We start from the raw sequence: 27,096 nt of genomic DNA on the forward strand, positions 1-27,096 counted from the left end.
ACCCTTATGGCGGTTGAGCCTTTCTTAATTTTCCATAAGGATAGGGTATCTTTATGTACTTAATCCTTCCTTTATGCCTAAAGTGGTTTCTAGTGTGGCTTTAAACCAAACTATTCATTTGCCTACTTTTTATGCAAATCCCCAAAATAAAGGGGAAAAGATTTTGCACACTTTAGATGTACACAGGCAGTTGCGATATTATTTGGACAGAACTAAAGGGTTCAGGCAGTCTCAGCAGTTATTTGTTTCTTTTGCTTTGAGTTCTCAGGGCAAGCCTGTGTCAAAACAAACTATTTCTAAGTGGATTGGGTTTTGCATTGCTTTCTGTTATTCCCATCATGGCAAGGAGATTCCAGCTGGGATTAGGCCTCATTCCACTAGGGCTACTGCCACTTCAACAGCTTTTTTGAGGGGGGTGGCAACTAAGGATATTTTGGAGGCAGCTACTTGGAGTTTAGTGCATACTTTCTCTAGGCATTATCACCTACCACTTTATTCTAAATCTAGGGCTGGTTTTGCCACTGCTGTTTTGCAGGGCATTTTGGCAGCTCCTGCTTCCTTATAGTTTGGCCATCCTCCCTTACCTCTGCTTTGGGATTCTACCCAAGTGTAAGGACTGCAGCAATGTGAGATGAAGAACATAGTACAGTTTTGTACCTACCATAAATGTAGATGTTCAAGATCCACATTGCTGCAGTCCAATTTACTCCTCCCTCCTTCCCCTCTGTAGTTAGAGGCGGTTGTGTGGGTTGGGTTGTCAATATGGTGTATATTGTATATATTGTACATATTTTTAGTGCTAGGATGGTTGGTTGTTTGTTTGCTGTCTTTTGGTTTTGACCTTTCTTTTTAGGGTCTTCTGACATCTGGGGCAAGAAAAGACTGAGGATATGACGTCGGTCATGCGCATTTGTACCCTGACGTCCTGATGTCAGTCAAATGCGCCTTGACCGACGTCAGCCTTATACTTTGATATTCGGGCCGACCGAGGACAGCGGACTACCCAAGTGTAAGGACTGCAGCAATGTGGATCTTCGAACATCTACATTTATGGTAGGTACAAAACTGTACTTTTTGATGCAGGGGGAAGCCTCTTAAGCAGCTGGCACTGGATCTGTTATTAGGAGGGTACGCATGGCTTTTCTCTCTAGCATTACTTTCAGACATTCAAGCTAAGCTACTAGTTTTACCTCTGAATAGGGATTTATTATTTGGCCTTGAAGCAGCCAACCTATTTAAAGCCATGTAAGAGCAAGGTAAAATTATGAAGGATTGCAGACAAATCTTCTTCCCTTCTGTCGCCAAGTGTCAACGAATCTACCCATCTAAGCTTACCACTTCATCTTGCAGGGAATCTAAGCCCCGTTACAAAGGCAAGAAAATGTCTAGAAAGATTACAAGATAAAGCAAACAGGGCTTTTAAGTCTGGGAAGGCTGCCCTATCCAGGCAAATCAGTCTGACTTTTCCTGCTCCTTTGTGCCCCTTACTCCATCCCTCCCTGTATCAAAAAGAGTCCTAATCTATTTCAAACTCACAGCTCCTAACTTCAGACATATGGGTCCTTTCCTTTATTCAGCAGGGTTAATAGGATGGAGTGAAAGGAAATTCCACCTTTCAAAGGCATTCCTCCACTCCTCCCATTAAGGTAAAACCGAACTCCTATTGTGTAAATCCTGCTTTGTCAAGGTATGTTACAATCTTTCACAACAGCATGTATGAAGACGGTTTTATGCTGCAGTGTTTCTAGTACTCAGAAAGGGAGAATAGAGACCTGTACTGGATTTGTCCATTCTCAGTACCTTTCCTCAAGGTTACCTCATTCAGAAAGTTGTCACTCCAGACTTTTGCCTTTCATCCTTCCTCAGTCCTTCCTGTCTCAACATCCTCATCCACCCTTCCTTCAGGAAATTTCCAAAATTTCAGCTTGTTCATCACACTTTCACTTTCCTGCTAGACTGATAGGAAAACCTGGAGGCAGTAGATTACCCTAACGTGCTTGGCAGCGGTCATCGCTTTTTGCAGAACTCTGGGAATTCAGATATTCCCATATCTAGATGACCTGCTAATAGAGGCTCCATTTCAGCATATCCTTCTAAAGCATCTGAACTTCACTATTTCCCTTTTCCAGAGTCTGAGGTTCACAGTCAACTTAGTCCTCTGTGAATCCCACTCAAGACCTGATCTTTCTAGGCTGTAGACTGGACATGCAACTCGTGCAGGCCTTCCTACCACTAGAAAAGGTACAGTGTCTCTCCATCTACTTTCATTCTTTCCTGTCCCTTCAACCTTGCACTGCAAAGGAAGTCCTCAGGGCTGTGTGATTCATTGCAGCAGCTATACCCATGGTGCCCTTCGCCAGACTTCTTATGAGAAAGATACAGTGGTAGCTGAAGTGCATCTTCTCCTAACATTCTCATGCTCTGGACACTCTGATACCACTTTTTCCCTTCCTAAAGAAAGAATTTCAGCGGTGGATGTCACAGGTAAACCTCAACCCAGGCTACCAGTCCAAGTTGGAGGAGCTGCAGACAGATGCTGCAGAAATTGCCTGGTGCCATGGATAGGGCTTCCTGAAGATCCAGGGCCAGTGACCATCAAATCAGAGGACAGAACATGCACACACCTGAAGGAGATGCTGACTGTAATTTGGACACTAAGTCTTCTCTCATACCTGGTCTGCGGGTCCCCTCCAAATTTTCACAGACAGCACTGCAGTCATGTGGTATGTAAATAGGGGGGAAGAAGGACTTATCAGGTATGCAGAGTGGCATTTACAACATGGGAACAGACCACAAAAGCAACCCTGTTCCTCCAAGTAGTTTACATTCCCTCTCAGGAAGATGTTCTTCGTGTTTCACTGTTGCAGTCACCACATTTGGGTTATCCCTGCCAGGGTAGCCCTCAGCCGGCCTGAATACCAGAGACTTAGTATTTGTGTCATTTGCTGTCACTTGAGGACTGACATCAGGTTTTCAGTGGTATAAAGGAAGGCATCTGACACCATTACATCAGTCTTTCTTGCCATGTAGCCCGAAGCAGAAGCAGTTCGCATGAGTGGCGGTCGGCCACTACCCGAGTTTCATTTCCGAATTGAAGTTGAAGTCTTCGAAAGCTAACTACCCCATTGGGGATCCTTTTTTCTTGCACTAACCGATGTCAGAAAAAGTTAATTGTCTCGCGTGTGGAAAGCAAATACCACACCGAGACTTCCACTCTTACTGCTTCACTTGTCTAGGCCCAGACCACAGCGTCCCTCTTTGTTGCTTCTGTGCTTTAACACCAGAAATATCCATCGTCAGGCCCTTATTGTAGCCAGATGTTTCCGTTTACAGTCCTCTAATTCCGGTATGGCTTCGGTAAGCCATCCGACAGCAGATCTTCTGAAAAAAATGTAAAGATAGACAGAGACAGATCGCGCAGGACCAAACCTTCCGACGATGCTTCCATAAAGTTGGTAGTCAGTCCTCTGGTGCTCAGTGTGGCGCCTTCGCAGCCCCTGATGCCCGCTTCATTTAATTCGCAGGCTGCTACCAAGACCTTTTCGGAGTCCGGTATGCCTCGAAACTCTTCGTCTAATGTTCTTGCGGTTGTGTCTACCTTGGATGGGTACAGGGCCGCTGTGCAGGCACCGGCTTCTGAGGAAGGCCTTCGCAATACCGAATCCTGACATAGACCATTGCCTTCTTTCACGGCTACCATTCTTTTGAAAACAACCGGGTTCCTTAGGCCCAGGGGTCAAACCACACCCAAGAAACTGACTACCCATTCTCAGGCGCCTGCTCCCTTGCCTTAGTCTCAAATGCTTAAAATGGCAGAAGACCTTATGTTGATTAGGGGGAAAGCAAGCCACTCCCTCAAAAAGGAAGAGAGATCTGTCTCCAGTAGTTTTATCTGAGCAAGAGTCAGATGAATTTGATGCATCTGACTATGAACGCATGCAGCCCCTTTCCACATATGAGGATTTTGATGCAGAGGAATCCATTCCTTCAGCTTTCTCCCCCAGAGGATTTTTCCTTTGGGGAAACTCTGCATACCTTAAGGGAGCATTTCCAATGGGAGATTCAAGACTACCCACAGTCTAAAAAGAGTCTCAGACTTCCTGGACCTTCCACAACACAGACCTTTAGCCATCCCCCTAGTCCTAGATGTGGTGGATGGTTTCTTCCTTAAGTCCAGCTGGACTCCAGATGCCCTCCCTCCTGCTCCCAGAAAACTTGTTAGGTGCTAGAGTCCTTGACTCTCACAAATATCTTTTTAAAAATCCAACAGCTGACCCTGAGGTCATTACTCAAGGGCCTAAAGGAATTAAATTAACTTCAGCTACGAATTCCACCCCCTCACACAGGGATTTCCGAGCACTAGACAGATGGAGTAAAAAAGTATACACCTCAGCTACTCTTGCTATCAGGGCACTAAATTGTCAATTCCATATGCTTAAGTATCAGCAGCATACCTTGGAACTCCTTAAACAAAAAATTTCCTCCCTTTCTGCATGTGCAGAATCTAAAGATTTCCAGGACTTATTGCATTCTGCTGGTCAAGGAACTAGACACACTTTGCACTGTGGTTTTGACGCTCTAGAAGCTTCTTGCAGGGCAGCTATTACCGGATCTGTAATTAGAAGACCTGCATGGCTTAAGGATCAACCCCTGCCAGACCATGTCAAATCAAAATTGTAGGATGCACCCTTGCACAACGATAACTTATTTGGCATTAAAGCAGAAGAGGTCTTAAAGATGGAAGAAAAAGCAAAATCTATGCATACTGTTAAAGATTTCTTACAGGTCAAGCCCCCTAGGTTCAGCAGGCATTTTCCCTCCAAGCGCTGGTCCTTTCCTACTCCGAATAGACCGGGCTAGCCTAGGCCCCGTGGAAACAGACCCCCCCAAGACAGCAGCCCTAGGTGTTGCAGAGATCTAAGCAGTGAACTACCTCCACTTCAAAACCAGGGAGTTCTAAGCCACCCCCTTATGGTAAGAACTCACAATGACTAGCCCCCTTCCCAACCTCGCCTCTGCCCACCTTCACATACCCCTGGGAGGACAACTCTCCTTTCACTCAAGCACCTGGCCCACCATTACCAAGGACCAGTGGGTTCTGAACATTGTGTTTCAGGGGTGAAAATTTTCCTTCCACACCCTTCCAACCCATCCTCGATCTAGCCATTCTAAACACCTTTCTGGTGATCCCAAAATTCAAAATGCTCTCCCTCCAGCAGCTGCTACCCATGCTATCCAAAGAAGCCTGGCTAGCCACCCTGGACCTAAAAGAGACCTACCTCCACATTCCTATCAGGGAGTCCTGCAGAAAATATCTCCGCTTCAGGGCAGGATCTCAACACTTTCAGTTCTCTGAGCTTCCCTTTGGCTTATCTACTGCTCCCAGTTTTTTCACAAAATGCCTGGCTCTGGCCATTGCCTTTTGCAGACAAAGAAATATTCAAATTTACCTGTACTTAGACTGCCTTATTCAGGCAGACAGCCAGGAAAAGCTGCTCAAGGACCTGGCCCTTTGTAAAGGACCCTACTAACCTCCCAAGGGTACACAATCAACGAAAACAAATTCAAATGGGTACCCAGCAAAAGGATAATCTTCCTGGGAGCAAGTCTGGACACAGCATCCGAGATGGCATGCCTTACACCAGAGAAACAAGTTTTCCTATCAGCTTACTTCTCTCAACTGGCCACCAGGCCCCAGCTTTCTGCAAGGAAAATCCTGCAAGCCCTGGGGTTCATGGCCTCTTGCATACTCCTCATTCCATATGCCAGACTGCATATGAGGAAACTTCAGTGGTACCTGAAGAGCCTTTGGTGTCAACACTCTCAAGATGTGGAAACTCTTCTGCCTATTATTCCTTACCTGAGGAAGGAATTCCTTTGGTGGGCAACAGCCTGCTCCCATAACAAGGGACTTCCGTTCTCCCTACACCATGCTGCCCAGACTCTCACCACAGACGCATCAGACTACACTTGGGGTGCACACCTGGGTGGCAGGTGCATACAGGACCATTGGAACCCCCAGCAACTTACCCTGCACATCATTCAAAAAGAGATGATGGCTGTATAGCAGGCCTTGATAGCTTTCAAATCCCTTCTCTCTCCAGGGGTTCTCCTGATCAAAACAGACACCACTATGATGTGGTACATCAACAAGCAGGGAGGGACTCGCTCCCACCCGCTGCGTAGGCTGGCCATGACCCTTTGGTCCACAGCCTCTTCAATGCAGATCACCTGTTAGCATAATACCTACCAGGCTGTCTCAACTCCCTGGCAGATCAGCAGCTTGGTTTATACCCTAACCCCTGACCAATCTGCCATCCGCAGTAAACGGGTTCTGGATGTTATTCGAGAGGCCAGACACACTAACACCAGAAAGTCTTATGCAGATGAACGGAAAAGGTTCTGCACCTGGATCCAGGCTAAGGTGGGCCAATACGTCACAGCCCTCCATCCCTCTCATCTGTATTACTTAGCTGACCTACTACACAATGGGCTCTCTCTCCTCCTCTATAAAAATTCATTCCTCTGCTATTTCTGCTCATTTTCCCACTGCTTCTTTTTTCACACCTTCTGATTAAATAGTTCCTCAGAGGGGCAATCAACTTGAGGTCCTCCAGAAGGGCAACAAATACCAGCTTGGGACCTTAAGTTTGTCTTGGAAAAGCTCACCTTGTCCCCTTTCGAACTAGCTTCTTCTGCAGAGCTAAAATTTCTCTCCTGGAAGACAGCCTTCCTCCTGACCATGACTTCAGCCAGAAGAGTCTCTGGGCTGCAAGCACTCATCGCGATGGAGCCCTTAATCATCTTCCATGTAGACAGGGTATCCCTCAGAACTATTCCGTCCTTCCTGCCCAAGGTGGTGTCCAGTGTGGCTGTCAAACAACCCATGCATTTACCCATCTTCTTTCCTAACCCCCCAAACAAAGGGGAAAGGATCCTGCACTCTTTAGATGTGCAAAGAGAGCTCAGATACTATCTGGACATGACTAATCCCTTTAGAAAGTCTGATCAATTGCTGGTTAGCTTTGTTTCAGGGGCAGAAGGCAAAGCCATCTCCAAGCAAACCATTTCCAAATGGATAGCACACTGTATCCATTTCTGCTACCAGCGGCATGACAAGCCTCCCCCCAAGGGGGTCAGGACACACTCCACCAGAGCAGCCTCCACCTCTGCAGCTTTCCTCAGAGGAGTCCCCACCAGGGACATCCTGGAGACTGCCACCTGGACATCTGTTCATACTTTTACCAAGCATTACCACCTGCCTGTCCTCCAAATCCAGGGCAGGGTTTGCTTCAGCAGTCTTGCAGGGCATGCTAGCCAGCCCCTAGCTTCCTGGACTGCCTCCACCCATTTCTTCAGCTTACGGAATCTACCCAAATGTGATGACTGCAGCAGTGAAATACGAAGAACATAGTAAAGATGTTCTTCGTGTTTCACTGTTGCAGTCATTACATTTGGGTAATCTGCTGGCAGGTTGCCTTCAGTCAGCCTGATTAACAAAGTCTTGGGTCCTACGTCAGTTGCTGTCCCTTCTTCCATGGCGTTAGGTCGTCGGGGTATAAAACATGCAGCCGACACCATTACATCAGTATTTCTTGCCGTGCGGTACCTGAAGCAGAAGCAGTTCGCAAGTGCCGACCGACTCCTGAAATTTTCGTTTTCGAGTTTCAGAACCGAAGTCTTCAATTTAAAGTGAAGTACCCTGTTGGGGAAACTTTTTCTTGCTCCTTACCAATGTCAGTAGAAGTTAATTGCATTACTTGTGGACAGCAAATACCTCAAAGATTTTCATTTGTACTGTATTCCTTGCCTAGGCTCTGACCACGATGTACCTTGCTGTCGCTTTTGTGCTTTATTTAATCAGCGCACTATCCATCATCGCTACATTTTTGCCTCTAAATATTTCAGTTCTCTGTTTAATTATCCAGAAGTGACGTTGGTTAGCCTTCCGACTACTGGGATTCTGAAAAAATGCAAAGATAAAGACAGAGGCCATTGAGGTCCAAAACTGCCGACGACGCTTCTACTAAGCCAGTCGCCAGTTCGCCGGTACTCAGTGAGGCGCTTTCGCAGCCCTTGATACCTGCTACTTCTGACTCACCGGCCTCTACTGAGACCCATTTGAAGGTCCATCCAGTATGCCGCGAGAATCTTCACCTATGGAACCCACGGATGTCACTACCTTGGATGGGTCCAGAGCCACTGTGCAGGCACTGGCTTCTGAGGGTGTATTCAGGTCTACAGACATGCATATTAAACCGACTCCACCTTCAATACTAAGGCCTAAATCTCGATCTATGTCTAAAAAAATGACGCCGAGGCCACATGTTCAGGCCCCATGCCTAAAAAACAAATGATCAAAATGGCTGAAGATCTAATTACTCTTTTCAGGGGTAGCCAACCCCCCCCCCCCCTTCTAAGAGGCCTAGGGCTGAGCTTGAATATGAATCTTCTGATCAGGACTCTTGTTTCTTTTGAGTCTTCTAATGACCTGTATTTGTTCATACCTACTTAGGAGGATACTGATGCAGAGGAATTCCATTCCCTCTGCTTCTCCCACTGAGGACTTTTCTTTTGGGGAAACTTTACATACCTTAAGGGAGCATTTCCACTGGGAAAGTCAGGGTTTTTCTTCTACCTCAGCATAGGCCTTTGGCTATACCTCCTGTACTAGACATTGTTGTGTTTTCGGAATCCATTATGGCCCCTGATTCCCTGCCTCCGGCTCCTAGTAAACCTGACCGGTACTACAGGGTTCCTGAGACCCACAAGTTCCTTTTCAAAAATCCTGTTGCAGATCCAGAAACCATTTCTTGGGGGCCCAAGAGCATTAAGGCTTCTACTGCTAAAAATCCTACCCCTTCTGATAGAGACTACATGGCGCTGGATATTTGGGGTAAAAAGGTTTATACTTCTGCAACCTTGGCAATCAGGGCTTTAAGTTGCCAATTTCATATGTCAAAATAACAGCATATTATTGGACTGCTTAAACAGAAAATGTTGATTTCTGACACTGTGGAAAATAAAGATTTACAGGATTTATTGCATTCTGCTGAATAAGTTAGAAAACATACTTTGCAATGTGGTTTTGATTCTTTAGAGGCCTCTTGCAGGGCTGCTGTTACTGGGTCTGTGCTTAAAAGGCATGCTTGGCTTAAGGAGCAATTTCTGTCTGATCATGTTAGTGAAATTGTTGGATGCTCCTTTAAATCAGGACCGCCTGTTTGGCACTAAGGCTGACGAAGTTCTAAAAAAGATGGAAGATAAAGCTAAATCTATGCAAACTGTAAAAGATTTATTTCAAGTGCAACCTCCAAGATTTAGTAGGCACTGGCCTACTAAGAATTGGTAGTTTCCAGCTCCTTCTAGATCCTCTCAAACCAAACCCAAACACACCAAATGCACCAGGTTTCAGTCCCAGGGGACTCTCAGAACTAAGCAATGGGGGGCCTCCACTTCCAAATCTGGAAATAACAAGACACCCCCCTATGGTAAACGGTCTCAATGACTTTCCTTTAAAATTACCTAGCACTTAACATTTAGCCGCCCCTTTGGGGGGAAAGATTGCTCTTCATGCAAAAAAACTGGGAACTCATAACCCAGAACAAATGGGTTTTAAATATAGTGTCCCAGGGATACAGATTTCATTTCCACACATTGCCAACAACAAACGGGAGGCCAGACCTGCCCACAAATCAGTGAGCAGAGGCTCAAAAACAACTACTTTCCCTCTTAACCATGGGGGCTATTCAACCAGTACCAGAAGAGGAAAAGGGACAAGGTTTCTGTTCAGGCTTTTCCTGGTACCCAGAAAAGACAAAGCATGGCGTCCAATTCTGGACCTGTCTACTCTAAATACCTTTCTGGACATTCCAAAATTCATGATGCTGTCTCTTCATTTACTTCCTATGCTAGGCAAAGATGCCTGGTTGGCAACTCTAGATTTAAAAGAAGCATACCTGCACATCCCAATCAGGGAATCTCTTGCAGAAGATACCTACGCTTCAAAGCAGGCTACTTGCATTATCAGTTCTCTGCACTGCCCTTTGGCTTGTCTACTTCGCCCAGGGTATTCACAAAGTGCCTGGTTTCAGTAATTGCATTTTGCAGGCAAAGAAATATTCAAATATATCCATACCTGGACGATTGTCTAATTCAGGCAGAAAACCAGGGCATACTTCTAAATCATCTGGCATTTGTAAAAAAAAAGGTTCTAACTTGTCTACGGTACACCATAAACGAAAAGAAATCACAACTGGTACCCTCTCAACAGATTACATTTCTGGGTGCAAGCTTGAATACAACTGCCCAGATGGCTTTCCTCATGCCAGAGAAGCAAATTCATTTGGTAACTTACTTCAAACAAGTGGCCACAAAAACCCTGCTATCTGCAAGACAAATACTGCCAGCCTTGGGGTTCATGGCCTCCTGCATTCTTTTAATTCCATATGCAAGACTGCATATGAGGAACCTACAGTGGTACTTAAAAAGTCTAGGCAGTCAACATTGTCACAGCCTGGAAACAATTATTCCTATCATACCTTTCCTTCGCCTGGAATTCCTACGGTGGGCAGAGGCCTGTCACCAAAACAAGGGACTGCCATTCACACTACCCCCTGCCGCCCAAACCCTAACTACAGATGCATCAGACTATGCATTGGGAGCCTCACTTGGCAGGGAAGTGCATTCAGGGCAAATAGAACCCAAATCAAATGCACCTACATATCAATCAGAAAGAAATGTTAGCTGTACAGAATGCTCTGACAGCCTTCAAGGACTACATTCTTCCAGGACAACTAATGGTAAAGACGGACAACACCACGGTTATGTGGTACATAAACAAGCAGGGGGGTACACATTCCTACCCCTTCTGCAGGCTAGCCATGGCATTGTGGAACATGGCCTTGAGCTACCAAGTGCACCTACAATCTCAGTTCATGCCATGAAAATTAAATACACTGGCAGACTGACTAAGCGGAAATCTCATGGACCCACACGAGTGGAAACTGGAATCACGGATTTTCAACATGTTGACAAGCAAATGGGGGAGCCCAGGCATAGATCTATTTGCCTCCCCCAGAACTACCAAGTGGACAAATTTTACACAAGTACTCCCCACAAAAAAGCCTGGAAAGTGGATGCTCTGTCCTTTAGCTGGAAAAACTTATCAGTCTATGCCTTTCCTCCTCTGCCTCTGCTGGCCATGCCAACACTGGTACCCACTCCTGCGCAGTGTGCAACAACTATCTCCTTGGCACCTGCTTCAGACACCTTCCTTGTTGTCTCAGCAGGAGAACCAAATTCTGCACCCTCAGCTTCGAACATTGAACCTTGCAGCTTGGCTAATCACTTAAATTCACCCTTAGCCTCCCTCAGCAAACCTGTGATGGATATCATCTTGGAGGTGAGAAGACATAGTACTAGGAAATCTTATGCTGACAAATGGAAAAGATTCTGTGCCTGGAACCAATTTTTAGAGATGAGCACAGCAGCGCCCAATTTACCTCAGATGCTAAAATACTTAACTGAGATGCTTCACAAGGGCTTATCTTTCTCCTCTATTAAAATCCACGCTTCAGCTATTTCAGCTCACTGTAACACAGAACCCACCCCTCTTTTCTCATCCACTGCTCAAGCAGCATCTCAGAGGGGCAAAGAACTTGAGACCACCCAGGAGAGCTCCTACCCCTGCCTGGGACCTTAACTTCATTTTGGAGAAGCTCACTCTCCCTCCTTTCGAGCCAGCTGCTACTGCTGACTTAAAATTCCTTTCTTGGAAAACAGCATTCCTTTTAGCAATCACTTCAACTTGAAGGATATCTTGAGTTACAGGCCCTTATGGCAGTGGAGCCTTTCATCATCTTTCATGCGGACAGGGCATCTCTGAGGATCAATCCATCCTTCATGCCCAAGGTGGTTTCCAATGTGGCTCTTAATCAATCCATTCATTTGCCAACCTTCTTTCCCAATCCACAGAATAAACGGGAACGGATTTTGCATTCCTTGGACGTGCACAGACAACTTGGATTCTACTTGAACAGAACTAAACTTCAAAGAAAATCTGAACAATTGCTAGTAGCATTTGCTGCTAGGGCAGAGGGGAAAGGCTATTTCAAAACAAACCCTTTCTAAATAGATAAGCCATTGCATTCATTTCTGCTATAAGCACCATGGAAAACCTATCCCCCAGGGGATCAGATCTCACTCCACCAGGGCTGCATCTACTTCTGCAGCCTTTCTCAGAGGCGTTCCTACCAGGGATATTCTAGAAGCTGCTACCTGGAGCTGCTATCTGTACATACTTTCACCAAGCATTATCATTTACCAATTTTCTCTAAATCCAGAGCTGGCTTTGCCACTGCTGTCTTGCAGGGCCTTATAGCTGGTCCTAATGCTGTATAAATTCCTCCTCCCAGCCATAGCTTTGGGAATTTACCCAAATGTAATGACTGCAACAGTGAAACACGAAGAACATAGTACATTTGTGTACACTTACCATAAATGTAAATGTTTGAGTGTATTCACTGTTGCAGTCCTGGTTACCCTCCCTCCAGCCTCCTGTTTTTCTATGACTGTACCTCTACTTTCTTTTACTATGCTTAAAAGCCTTTTTGGTGTATTTGCTTTTGGTTGGACGTATATTTTTGTGTTTTTAATTTTATTTGCTCCCCATTTGGGTGGCATCTGACATCTGGAGCAAGAAAAACTGATGTAATGGCGTCGGCTGTATGTTTTATACCCTTGACGACCTGACATCATGGAAGAAGGGACAGCATCCGACGCAGGACTCAAGACTTTGTTAATTAGGCCGACTGAGGTCAACCTGCCCAGCAGATTACCCAAATGTAATGACTGCAACAGTGAATACACTCAAGCATCTACATTTATGGTAAGTGTACACAACTGTACTTTATGTACACTTAACATAAATGTAGTTGTTCGAGTGTATTGACTGTTTCAGTCCTGGTTTCCCTCCATCCCCCTTTCTTCTTTATTTTTCCCCTTGTTCTCCTTTCCGTACAAGGGACATATTGGTATTTATTTTCCACTGGTGGGGTTCTACCAACAGAGCCTGGCCTCCTAATTTTGGGTCTCCTGACAGGTTAGGGCAAGAAAAACTGATGTAATGGCATCAGATGCCTTCCTTTATACCACTGATGACCTGTCGTCAGTCCTCAAACGACAGCAACTGACGCAGAAATACTAAGTCTCTAGTATTCAGGCCGGCCGAGGGCTACCCTGGCAGGGATAACCCAAATGTGATGACTGCAACAGTGAATACACTCTAACATCTCCATTTATGGTAAGTGTACACAACTGTACTTTCATCCTGGTGAACCTTCTAAGCAGATCAAGGGAAGACCCTCACGAATGGATGCTGAACAGAGAGATCTTAATGGAAATCGCCATCAAATGGGGTATTCTTAGTTAGACCTATTTGCCTTCATCCAAAAAAGAGAACTACAGCTGGTTTTCTCAAGGATGACTTGCTCTTCAGCTTGGAGGATGGATGCCATGTCATTTTCATGGAAAGAGAAGTTTCTTTATGCCTTGCTCTCATTGCCGTTACTCCCAAAGTCCTTGTTAAAGGTCCGGATAGACAATGCAAAAATCTTGCTAGTGACTTACTTTTGGTCTTGGCAGCATCGTTTCCTCTCTTGTCTACCATCTAGTCAATGGTGATCACCCCAAGTTAGCCTACAGAATGGACTTAATCAACACATGGGCTCACAACTTCACCCCAGTCTGTCATCTTTCGACCTAACAATATGAATGAAATGATTGAGCACTTTCAGACACATTTTCTGATGACGTGCCTCAGGTTCTTCAGGAGGAAAGAAAACCTACAACTGGAAAGTCTTGTATATCCAAATGGAAAAGATTTTCTGTCAGGTGTCATGCTAGAGATCAGGACCCTGTACATGCTGAGATTTCTACTATATCCGCTTGTTTGTGTGAGCTACTTAAAGTTTGTCATGTCTACTCTTGATTTGACGCACTTGGCCATTTATGCATTCTTATTTCTAGACCCCCTCTCCTTTCCAGGCTAATGGTAAAACAGTTATATGCATCCTTCATCTAAACCTCATAGGAAAGCTGTTCTATCTTTTTGGTGTCTTAATTTTGTCCATGACCATCGCTGTCTACCTCCCTTTGAGTGAGCAGCTTCTGCTTCTCTTAAGTTTTATACTTGGAAAACCATACTTCTAGTAACCTGTCCTTTAGCTTGAGGAGTTTCTGAGCTCCACATCCTGATGATATCTCATATTTTCCTTATTTTTCATATAGTCAGTTTGTCTGAGGGCCAGCCCCTAATTTATACCTAAAGTGGTCAGTGAGGTATCCCTCCATCAGGCCATTGATCTTCCTGCCTTTTTTTTCTGTAACCCTCAAAACAAGGTGGGGGGGGGGGGTCTTCTATTCTCTGGACGTACACAGGGAGCTTAGATTTTATCTTTACAAGGCCAAGTCCATTCACAAGACTGACCAGTTCTGTTTCCTTTCAAGAAGCAAATTTGGGAAACAGTTTCTAAACAAACTGTAGCTAACTGGATTTCTAAGTCCATTTGCTACACGCACCATGGGAAATCATTATCTTCTGCTCTAAAAGCACATTCCACTGGAGCAGTGGACTACTAGAGGTTTTTACAAAGTTATTGACTCAAGCAATCCTAGGAGCAGTGACTTGGTTCTGTGTATGTACCTTTACCAAACAGTATAGAGTAGATGCTTTCTGTAGATCCAGAGATTTCTTTGCCAGGTTGGTCCTTTCTGGATTCATTGAAAGCTCTTCTATAACTGATCCATCCACCCATAAAGCTTTGAGAATCACCCAACAGTTTGGAATACTACAACAGTGATCTAAGGAAGGACATAGGTCAGTTGTGTAAAAACTTACTATAACCATAGGTGTCCTATTGATCACTGTTTGGTATTTCTTCCATCTTGCCCCCCCCCCCCCTTTGTGATTCTAACCAGGTTTTGCCCTTCCTCTCATGGACCTAGGCAAACCATTCTCTTTTCCTTTCTCCTCTTAGCTGACCTTTTTGTACTCTTTATTCTCAGGTGTCTAAGGGTCTCTTGGCCTTGAGATAGTCTTCTGTTCCTCACACATACGTCTGCTTGTGCATCCTTATGCCCACAAGCTTGGGTCCTACGTCAGACATGTCACTCTGGATGGGTTTTGGCTTTGGTGCCCTTGACAGATGTCCAGGTTATTTGGCAAGATAACCCAATACTTTGGAATACTGTACATTGATGATGAGGACACTTACTGTTATGATAAGTTTTTATACAGCTGAATTTTTTTGTGTTCAGCTAACTTCATCTGTAAAATATTGAGACTTTTTAATAGATTATACTAAATATTTTTCATGAGTTTTAAAATAAGCTGTCTGAGCTTTTAGTGTAGTCAGTGGATTGCATTTTAGTTTATTTTATAAGTAAACATTTATGTTCTTGACATAGAATTTTCTTCTCTTTCAGGAGAGGGAGACGGCGTAAGGATGACAAAAGTCCTCGCTTACCAAAACGAAGGTAAAAATTCTTTACTTCCGATGAGTAGTTATGCACTTAGTTTAAATGGATTATTTGCAGAGCAGATTGAATTTTTTTTCACATTTTACAGTATAGTTTTCCATTACACTGATTCAAATAGTTTAGTAATTAGACGATACAGCTACATTTTGAAAGTGAATGGAGAAGCAGGAAAAAGGGGATAGTGAATCTAAATACAATCCTGCATATAATTAAGTTATATAATTAGTTTGTATTTTTTTTGTTTGCATAGTTGCAACACGCTTCTTTTCTAGTCTTTATGTTAGATGCTTGTACATTTTCTTCGATGGTTCTAAGTATATGGTGAGTCCTAAGTTGTAGTGATAGGAACAGTGAAAGAGTTTTTTTCATACTTTGTCATGCACGTTTTCTGTCGAAGTTTACTGAGAGACTGTGCATTATAAATCATGGCTGCAACAGAACTGTTTGATCTTACATGATCTACTCCGTGCACTTCTACTCTGTGCACTTCAACCTCAGCACTAGATAGCACTGGCAGTAGTTGCTTGGCACCTTAGAGACTTTTCCAGGCTCTAAAACTCCTTTCCTTGCTGTCTTGCAGCCCCATACTACCCTTCTCATTTGTTGTATTTGAGTCAGCATCAAGAAGTACTTCAGGCTATTTCCTTTGTTTCTATGTCATATCTTTCCTTTTTTCTTGTTTCTGGCGGATATTGGCTGTTTGTGCGATTAGTTAGTGTCAGTCCTCCATTGATTATCTTCATGTTTCACTGCTGCAGTCATCACATTTGGATTATCTGCCTGCAGGTAGCACTCAGCTGGTCTGAATACCAGAGTCTTGGGATTTCTGCGTTGGATGCTGTTGCTTCTTCCTTGACGTCAGGGGTATAAAACATGCAGCCAACACCATTACATCAGTCTTTCTTGCCATGCAGTGCCCAAAGCAGTAGTAGTTCGCAAGTGCCAGTCGGCCAACTCCTGAAATTTCCATTTTCGAGTTTCAGACGTGAAGTCTTCTAAAAGATAAGTACCCTGTTGAGGATCTTTTTTTCTTGCTCTAACAGATGTCAGAAAAAATGAATAATTATCTTGCCTGTGGAAAACAAATACCTCATAGTGATTTTCATTCTTACTGCATCAACTGTTTAGGCCCAGAACACGACATCCCTCTGTCGGTTTTGTGCCTTGTTCAACGCCCAAATTGTCAGTCGGGCAAATTTTGTATTTAATACTTTTGCTGTTGATCTCCGTACTCTGAAATGGCATCGGTAAGCTATCCGACTACTGATCTTCAGAAAAAACACAAGGAAAAAGACAGACAGTCCACACCGGTCCAAAACTGCCTACGACACTACTGTTAAGCTAGTCACCAGTCCGCCGGTACTCAGTGAGGCGCTTTCGCAACCCCTGATACCCGCTTCTGCAGATTCGCAGGCCTCTACTGAGACCCATTCGGAGTCTGGTATGCCGCCAGATGCTTCTTCGACTATGAAACCTGCGGATGTCTGTACCTTGGATGGGTCCAGAGTCACTGTGCAGGCACCGGCTTCTGAGGGTGTATTCAGGCCTACCAATTTTCATATTAAACCAATGACTTTGTTTCAAGCCAAAAATACCAAATTTCTCAAGCCTTCGCACTACGCCTTGGAAACAGATGACCTAAGCGCATTCTCAGGCCCACATGCCTCAAAAACAAATGATTAGAAAGGCTGAAGACCTTATTACCTTAATTAGGGGAAGCCATCCTTCCCCCTCAGAGACCTAGAACTGATTTTCCTTCTGATCAGGAATCTGATCTCTGTTCCTTCTGACTACCAGGACATACCCTTATCTACCTATGAGGATTCTGATGCAGAGGGCTCCATTCCCTCTGCATCCCCAACAGAAAATTTTTCTTTTGGTGAAACTCTGCATACCCTTAAGGAGCATTTCCACTGTGAAAGCCAGGACTACTTTGTCCAAAAAGAGACTAGGAATTTTTAAACCTGCCTCAGCACAGGCCTCTAGCTATCCCTCCTGTTCTGGAGATTGTAGATGTTTTCTTGGAATACAGCCTTACCCCGGATACTTTGCCTCCAGCTCCTAGGAAACCTGACAGGTACTGTAGAATACCTGACTCTCTCAAATTCCTTTTCAAGAATCCTACTGCGGATCCAGAGACCATTTCCCAAGGACCAAAGGGCATTAAGGCTACTTCTGCCAAGAATCCTACCCCTTCTGACAGGGATTCTAGGGATGTTCTTCGTGTTTCACTGTTGCAGTCATTACATTTGGGTAATCTGCTGGCAGGTTACCCTCAGTCAGCCTGAATAACAAAGTCTTGGGTCCTGCTTCGATTACTGTCTCCTCTTCCATGACATCAGGTCGTCAGGGGTATAAACATGTAGCCGATGCCATATTCAGTCTTTCTTGCTGTGCGGTGCCCACAGCAGAAGCAGTTCGCAAGTGCCAGTCTGCCAACTCCTGAAATTTTCGTATTCAAGTTTCAGAACCGAAGTCTTCAAACTAAAGCTAAGTGCCCTGATGGGGAAACTTTTTCTTGCTCCTTACTGATGTCAGTAAAAGTTAATAATTGCATTACTTGTGGGAAGCAAATACCTCAAGGATTTTCATTTGAGCTGTATTCCTTGCCTAGGCCCTGATCACAACGTGCCTTGCTGTCGGTTTTGTGCTAGGTTTAACAAATGCACTATTAAGCGTCAGTATATTTTTGCTTCTAAATATTTTGGTTCAAAATTTAATTATCCTGAAATGTCGTCTGTTAGCAATCCGACTACCAGAGTTCACAAAAAACGCAAAGAAAAAGACAGGCTGTCGAGGTCCATAACCAACGATGAAGCTTCTCCTAAGCCAGTTGCCGGTTCGCCGGTACTCAGTGAGGCGCTGTTGCAGCCCCTGATACCCGCTACCTTTGAGTCGCAGGCCTCTACCAAGACCCATTCGGAGTCCGGTATGCCGCGAGATTCTCAGAGTATTGAACCCATGGATGTCTCTCCCTTGGATGGGTCCGGAGCCACTGAGCAGGCACCGGCTTCTGAGGGTGTTTCCCGGCCTCAACATTTTTTATTAAACAGACGCCAGCAACAAAAACAAGGTCAAAACAACTTTTGTTTAAAAAACGATGCATGAGCCACGTGCTCAGGTCCCTATGCCTAAAAAACAGATCAAAATGGCTGAGGATTTAGTTACCTTGATCAGGGGTTCCCAACCCCCCCCCCCCCCCCCCCGCTAAGGGGCCTAGGCAAGGCACTGATTATGAATCTTCAGATCAGGTTTCCATTTCTTCTGATTCCTCTTCTGATCAGGAATTTTCTATTCCACCCTATGAGGATTCTGATGCAGAGGAATCCATCCCATCTCCATTTCCTCCTGAGGATTACTCTTTTGGAGAGACTGTGCAAACTTTAAGGGAACATTTTCACTGGGGGAGTCAGGACTTCTCTGAATCAAAAAAGAGGCTTAGGGATTTTCTTCTTCCTCAGCATAGGCTTTTGTCAGTACCTCCTGTATTTGTTGTGTTCTCGGAATCAAGCATGGCTCCTGATTCCCTACCCTCCGGCTCCTAGTAAGCCAGACAGATATTACAGGGTTCCTGACTCCCACAAATTTCTTTTCAAAAATCCTGCTGCTGATCCTGAGACTGTTTCTCAGGGTCCCAAGGGTGTAAAGGCTTCTACAGCCAAAAATCCTACCCCTTCTGGTAGTGATTCCAGGGCGCGGGATAGATGGGGTTAAGAAGGTTTATACCTCTGCAGCCTTGGCAATCACGGCTTTAAACTGCCAGTTTCATATGCTTAAATATCAACAGCATGTTATGGGCTTACTGAAACAGAAAATGATTATTTCTGATTGCGTGGAAACTAGAGTTACAGGAATTATTGCATTCAGCAGAAAAGGGTGGAAAGCATACTTTGCAATGTAATTTTGATTCCTTGGAGGCCTCTTGTAGGGCTGTCATTACTGGATCTGTGATTAGAAGGCTTGCCTGGCTCGAGGAGCAAAATCTGCTTGATCATGTTAAAGCTAAATTGTTGGATGCCCCTTTGCAGCATGATACTCTGGTAATAAGGCAGAAGAGGTTTTAAAGAAAATGGAAGACAAAGCTAAATCTATGCAAACTATACAAAATTTCTTGCAAGTGCAGCCACCCAGGTTCAGTAGGCGCTGGCCTACTAAAAATTGGTTCTTTGCTGTGTCCAGCAGAGAGCCACTCAGGGCAAATCCAGACGCTCAAAAGGCTCCAGATACCAATCACAGGGTTCTTGCAGGTCATAGCAATGGGGTGCCTCCATCTCCAAATCTGGAGGAAACGAAGCACAACCCTACAGTAAGCAGTCTCAATGACTTTCCTCTACCATCACCAAGCACTTATCTTTTGGCTGCCCCCTTTGGGGGGGGGGGGGGGGGACTAGCACTTCATGCTCAAAATTGGCAGTTAATTACCCAGGACAACTGGGTATTAAACATAGTATCCTTAGGGGTACAGATTTCATTTCCATACTTTGCCATTTCCAAACGGATGGCAGGATCTGCCAAAAACCAGTGGGCAGAGGTCCAGAAACAAGTCATGTCCCTCATGGGTATGGTGGCTATTCAACCGGTACCAGGAAAGGAAAAAGGACAATGTTTTTATTCAAGACTTTTCCTAGTACCCAGAAGATACAATTCATGGCGTCCAATACTGGACTTATCAATTCTGAGCACATTCCTGGACATTCCAAAATTCAAAATGCTGACTTTACAACAGCTACTGCCTATGCTAGGCAAGAATGCTTGGTTAGTAACTCTAGACTTGAGGCATACCTGCATATCCCAATAAGGGAATCATGCAGAAGATAGCTCTGCTTTAAAGCAGTTTTTTTGCATTACCAATTCTCTGCACTGCCCTTTGGCTTATCTACTGCGCCCAGGGTCTTTACAAAGTGCCTGGCACCAGTGATTGCATTCTGCAGACAAAGAAGCATTCAAATGTATCCTTCTCTGGACGATTGTCTCATTCAGGCAGAGGAAAATGACACTCTTCTTCAACATCTGGCATTTGTAAAAAGGCTTCTAGCATGCCTAGGGTACACCATAAATGAAAATAAGTCACAACTTGTACCCTCTCAAATAATTACATTCCTGGGTGCAAGCTTGAATACAACTGCCCAGATGGCTTACCTCACACCAGACAAAGGCAACTGACAACATACTTCAAACAAATGGCAACAAAAACCTAGTTATCTGCAAGACAAATTCTGCAGGCTTTGGGGTTCATGGCATCCTGCATTCTACTAATTCCATATGCGAGACTGCATATGAGGAAACTTCAATGGTACCTAAAAAGTTTATGGAGTCAACATTGTCACAGCCTGGGAACAACGATTCCTCTCATTCTCTGCCTACAACAGGAGTTTCTTTGGTGGGCAGAGACATGTCACCAAAACAAGGGACTGTCATTTACTCTACCCCCTGCCACCCAAGCCCCAACTACAGACACATCAGATTATGCTTGGGGGCCCACCTGGCAGAGGGATGCATTCAGGGCTAATGGAGCCCAAACCAAATGCATCTGCATATCAACCAGAAAGAAATGCTAGCTGTTCAGAATGCTCTGACAGCCTTCAAGGACTTACTTCATCCAGGATAACTACTGATAAAGACGGACAACACCACATTTATGCAGTACATAAACAAGCGGGGGGGGGGGGTACACATTCCTACCCTCTTTGCAGACTAGCCATGGCCTTGTGGGACACACCCTTGACTTACCAAATACATCTCCAAGTTCAATTCCTGCCAGGACGACCTAAGCAGAAATCTTATGGACCCGCACAAATGGAAACTGGATCCACACATCTTCAGCATCTTAACATAGAAATGGGGGAGCCCAGACATGTATCTATTTGCCTCTCCCCAAAATTATCAGTTGGACAAATTCTGCACAAGAACTCATCACAAAAAAGCATGGAAAGTAGATGTGCTCTCCTTCAGCTGGAAAAACCTATCAGTCTATGCCCTTCCCCCTCTGCCTCTTCTTTCCAAGGTCTTACTAAAAGTCAGACAGGAAAAACCAAACATGATCCTAATTGCTCCGGACTGGCCTCGCCAGCACTGGTACCCGATTCTAAGGAACATGTCACACCTTCCTCCATGGTACTTGCTTCAAATACCTAATCTACTGTCTCAGCAGAACTATCAGATTCTGCACACTCGGCTCCAACCTCTGAATCTTGTAGCATGGCTAATCAACTAATTATTCAAACCACACCTCTCAGTAAATCTGTGATGGATGTCATTTTGGAAGAAAGAAGGCCTAGTACTAGAAAATCTTATGCTGATAAATGGAAGAGATTCTGTGCTTGGAACCAAGCACAAGGAATAGATGCAGCAAAGCCCAATATTCGTCAGATTTTACAATATTTATCTGAGATACTTGAAAAGGGCCTATCTTTTTCTTCAATAAAAATCCATGCTTCTGCCAACTCGGCTAATTACAACACAGAGCCTCCCTTCTTTTCTCATCCACTGCTTAAACAATGTCTTAGATCGGCCAAAAATTTAAGGCCTCCCAGAAGAGCACCAACTCCTGCATGGGACCTCAATTTTGTGCTGGAAAAACTCACCCTGCCTCCTTTTGAACCAGCAGCTACTGCGGATATAAAATTTTTATCTTGGAAAACAGCTTTTCTTTTGGCAGTCACTTCAGCAAGAAGGGTTTCAGAACTACAGGCTCTCATGGCAGTGGAGCCTATTATATTTTACCCGGACAAGATGTCCCTCAGGACCAGTCCTTCTTTTATGCCTAAGGTGGTATCCAGTTTGGCTCTTAACCAGACCATTCACCTGCCAACATTTTACCCAAATCCGCAGAACAAGGTGGAGCGAATTCTGCATTGATTGGATGTACACAGACAACTAAGATTCTATTTAAACAGGAACAAATCTCTAAGAAAGTCTGAGCAACTACTGGTAGCATTTGCTGCAGGATCAGAGGGGAAGGCTATATCAAAGCAAACTATATCTAAATGGATAAGCCACTGCATTCGTTTCTGCTATTTGCGCCATGGTAAACCTGTGCCCAAGGGGATCAGATCACATTCCACCAGGGCTGCCTCTACTTCAGCAGCTTTTCTCAGAGGGGTCCCAACCAAAGACATTCTAGAAGCTGCTACTTTGGAGCTCTGTTCATACCTTCACAAAGCATTATTTACCTCTCTTCTCCAAATCCAGGGCAGGCTTTGCCGCTGCAGTCCTGCAGGGCCTTATAGCTGCTCCTAATGCTGTTTTGTTCCATCCTCCCATCCATAGCTTTGGGATTCAACCCAAATGTAATGACTGCAACAGTGAAACATGAAGAACATAGTACAGTTGTGTACACTTACCATAAATGTAGATGTTCGAGTGTATTCACCGTTGCAGTCCGGGTTACCCACCCACCATCCCCCATTCTATACCTTTTCTTTCCTTCACTATACTCAAAAGCCGTTGTGGTGTATTTTGCTTTTAGTTGAAGGTCAAGTTGGTTTCTAAAAGTATATTTAATGTTTGTTTTTATATATATATATATATATATATATATATATATATATATATATATATATTTGCTCCCCATTTGGGGGGGGGGGCACCTGGCATCTGGGGCAAGAAAAACTGAATAAAATGGCATCGGCTGCATGTTTTATACCCCTGACATCATGGAAGAGGAGACAGCAACCGACGCAGGATCCAAGACTTTTGTTATTCAGGCCGACTGAGGGCAACCTGCCTGCAGATCACCCAAATGTAATGACTGCAACAGTGAATGCACTCGATCGTCTGCATTTATGGTAAGTGTACACTACTTTTTAGACAGATGGGGTAAGAAAGTATACACCTCTGCTACTCTGGCCATTAGGGCTTTAAATTGTCAGTTTCAGATGTTAAAGTATCAGCAGCATATTATGGGGCTAATTAAACAGAAAATGATGATGATTCCTGACTGTGCAGAACACAAAGATTTACAAGAGTTAATGCATTCTGCTGACCAAGTTGGTAAACGTGCATTGCAGTGTGGTTTTGATGCTTTAGAAGCATCTTGTAGGGCTGCTGTCACTGGGTCTGTTCTTGGAAGGTATGCTTGGCTTAAGGAACAAAACTTGCCAGATCATGTCAAGGCAAAATTATTGGATGCACCCTTAAACTAAGAGTGCCTATTTGGCAATAAAGCAGAAGTTGTTCTCAAAAGGATGGAGGAGAAAGCTAAATCTATGCAAACTGTTAAAGATTTCTTACAAGTACAGCCACCCAGATTCAGTAGGCGTTGGCCTTCAAAGAATTGGTCCTTTCCAGTTCCTTCCAGGCCTTCTCAGTACAAACCCAGGGGCTGCAGATCCCCAAGACTTCACTGTCAGGTTATGCAAAGATCTAAGCAGCGGGGTGCTCCCACGTCCAAAACGGGGAGTAGTAAACCACCCCCTATGGTAAACTTGCACAATGACTTATCCTTAACTCCTCTAAGCCTTGCTCAAGTACTTGCACCTTTAGGAGGAAAACTCGCCCTGTATGCAAAAAACTGGGAATACATTACTCAAGACAAGTGGGTTTTAAAGATTGTTTCCCTAGGATACAGATTCCACTTCCACTCTCCCAATCCTAAATGGATGGCCAGACCTCCCACCAAACCAGTGGGTGGAGGCCCAAAAGCAAGTACTTTCTCTCCTCAGCATCAAGGCTATTCAACCTGTCCCAGCAGAACAAAGGGGTCAGGGCTTTTATTCAGGACTGTTCCTGATTCCCAAAAAAAAAAGAAAACTCCTGGCATCCTGTCCTGGATTTATCTATTCTCAACACCTTTCTGGTGGTTCCTAAATTCAAAATGCTAACTCTCTCCATTAGCTGCTTCCTGTGCTAGCCAAGGATGCCTGGCTGGCAACCGTGGACTTAAAAGAAGCTTACCTGCACATCCCCCTAAGTGAAACTTGCAGGAAATACCTTTGCTTCAGGGCAGGCTCTGTGCACTATCAGTTCTCTGCACTTCCCTTTGTCTTACCTACTGCGCCCGGGGTATCCACAACGTGCCTAGCTCCAGCCATTGCTTTTTGCAAGAAGAGAAGTATTCAGATTTACCTATATTTGGACGATTGCCTGATTCAGGTGGAAAGTCAAGACTTGCTACTACAGCACCTGACATTTGTAAAGAGACTTCTAACTTCACTGCGGTACACCATCAACAAAAAGAAATCACACCTAGCACCCTGCCAACAGATTGTATTCCTGGGCGCAAGCTTGAACACAACTTCCCAGATGGCATTCCTCACTCCAGAGAAACAAATTTATTTGACAACTTACTTCAACCTACTGGCCTCAAAAAACCCAGCTATCTGCAAGGAAAATACTGCAAGCTCTGGGGTTCATGGCCTCTTGCATTCTGTTAATTCCATATGCAAGACTGCATATGAAGAAACTTTAATGGTATGCAAAACGTCTATGGTGTCAACATTCTCAGGACTTTGAAACAATAATTCCTATCATTCCTTGTGTAAGAGCAGAGTTCCTTTGGTGGGCAGAAGCCTGCAACCACAGCAAAGGACTCTTTCACTCTACCCCCTGCTGCCCAAACCCTAACAGACACATCAGACTATGCATTGGGAGCTCACATGGCAGGGCAGTGCATTCAGGGCAAATGGAACCCAAAGCAGATGCACCTGCATATCAATAAAAAAAAAAATGTTAGCTGTACAGAATGCTCTGACAGCCTTCAAAGGCCCTTATTCTTCCAGGACAACTATTGGTAAAGATAGACCACACCACAGTTATGTGGTACATAAACAAGCAGGGGGAACACATTCCTGTTCACTTTGCAGACTAGCCATGGCTCTCTGGAACACAGCCTTGAGCAAGCAAGTACACCAAAAAGCTCAATTCCTGCCAGGTAAACTAAATTCACTGGCAGACAACTTAAGCAGCAATCTCATGCCACCCACACAAATGGAAACTGGAAACCAAAATATTCAAGATTTTGGGGCAAAGATGGGGGACACCAGAGGTGGACCTCTCTGCTTCCCCTCTGAACCATCAGTTGAACAAGTACTGCACCAGAACTCCCCACAGCCAAGCTTGGAAGGTAGATGCCCTGTCTTTTTCCTAGGAAAGCCTCTCAGTCTGTGCCTTTCCCCGTCTGCCTCTCCTCTCAAAGGTTCTACTAAAGATCAAACAGGACAAACCAAGGACAATCCTCATTGCACCAGACTGGCCACTCCAGCACTGGTATCCTCTTTAGCGTGGTCTGACAGTGCTACAACCATGGCACCAGCCTCAGATCCCTTCCCTGCTGTCCTAGCAGGGAGGCCATATTCTGAACCCTCCGCTTCAGACCTTGAACCTTGCAGCCTGGCCAATCCCCTGAACTCATTTCTAGCAACCCTCAGTAAGCAGGTGCTGGATGTCATTCTTGAGGCAAGGAGGAGTAGTACGAGAAAATCCTATTCAGAAAAATGGAAAAGATGCTGTTCCTGGAGCCATTCTCAAGGGATGCGCACCACTGTGCCCAGCTTACCTCGTATACTAGATTACTTGACAGAAATGCTCCACAAGGGCCTATCCTTCTCTTCAATTAAGATTCATGCCTCTGCCATCTCAGCTCATTATAATACTGAGCCACCCCTCTTTTCTCATCCTCTGTTAAAACAGTTCCTTAGAGGGGCCAGGAATTTAAGACACCCCCCAGGAGAGCTATTACTCCAGCTTGGGACCTTAACTTTGTGTTGGAAAAAACTTAACCCCCCCTTTGAAACCGGCTGCTACAGCAGAGTTGAAATTCCTCTCCTGGAAAACCGCTTTACTTCTAGCCATCACTTCAACAAGAAGAGTGTCTGAACTGCAGGCCCTTATGGCAGTGGAACCCTTCATTATCTTCCATGCGGACAGGATTTCCCTCAGGACTAACCCATCTTTTATGCCCAAGGTGGTATCTAGTGTGGCTTTAAACCAGTCCATTCATTTGCCTATCTTTTTACCTAATCCTCAAAATAAAGGGGAAAGGATGCTGCATTCTTTAGAGGTGCACAAACAGCTTATATTCTATTTGGACAGGAATAAGCCTCTCAGAAAATCTGACCAGCTGCTAGTCAGCTTTGCTGCAGGGGCAGAAGGGAAGGCCATTTCAAAGCAAACCATATCTAAATGGATAGTTCACTGCATCCAGTTCTGCTACAAACACCATGGAAAACCTACCCCACAGGGGATAAGAACACATTCAACTAGGGCTACAATCTACCTCTACTGCGTTTCTCAGAGGAGTCCCTACCAGGGACATCCTGGAAGTTGCAACATGGAGCTCTGTACACGCTTTCACCAAGCATTACCACTTGCCTATATTTTCTAAATCCAGAGCTGGATTTGCCACAGCAGTCTTATAGGGCATGATTGTCAGTCCTAATGCTTCTTAATCTACCTCCAGCCTTAGCTTTGGGAATCAACCCAAATGTGTTGACTGCAACAGTGAAACACGAAGAACATAGTACAGTTGTGTACACTTACCATAAATGTAGATGTTCGAATATATTCACTTTTGCAGTCTTGGTTACCCTCCCTCCAGCCCCCCGAATCTTTGCTTTC

General features: G+C 44.7%; 1 protein-coding gene across 3 annotated transcripts in view; it reads left to right on the forward strand.

Moving 5' to 3' along the window:
• Window positions 1-27,096, forward strand: part of ZFP91 (ZFP91 zinc finger protein, atypical E3 ubiquitin ligase) — a 1,914,309-nt gene that overhangs the window by 1,085,284 nt on the left and 801,929 nt on the right. For all 3 annotated transcript variants that reach the window (XM_044084130.1, XM_044084129.1, XM_044084128.1), the window contains one exon: window positions 15,487-15,537. In XM_044084130.1, coding sequence (XP_043940065.1) covers window positions 15,487-15,537 — 51 coding nt within the window. The remainder of the gene's footprint in view (window positions 1-15,486; window positions 15,538-27,096) is intronic.

Source organism: Protopterus annectens, chromosome 9.part0, assembly GCF_019279795.1.
Source record: "Protopterus annectens isolate FY-2018-M chromosome 9.part0, PAN1.0, whole genome shotgun sequence".
Lineage (NCBI taxonomy): Eukaryota > Metazoa > Chordata > Ceratodontiformes > Protopteridae > Protopterus > Protopterus annectens.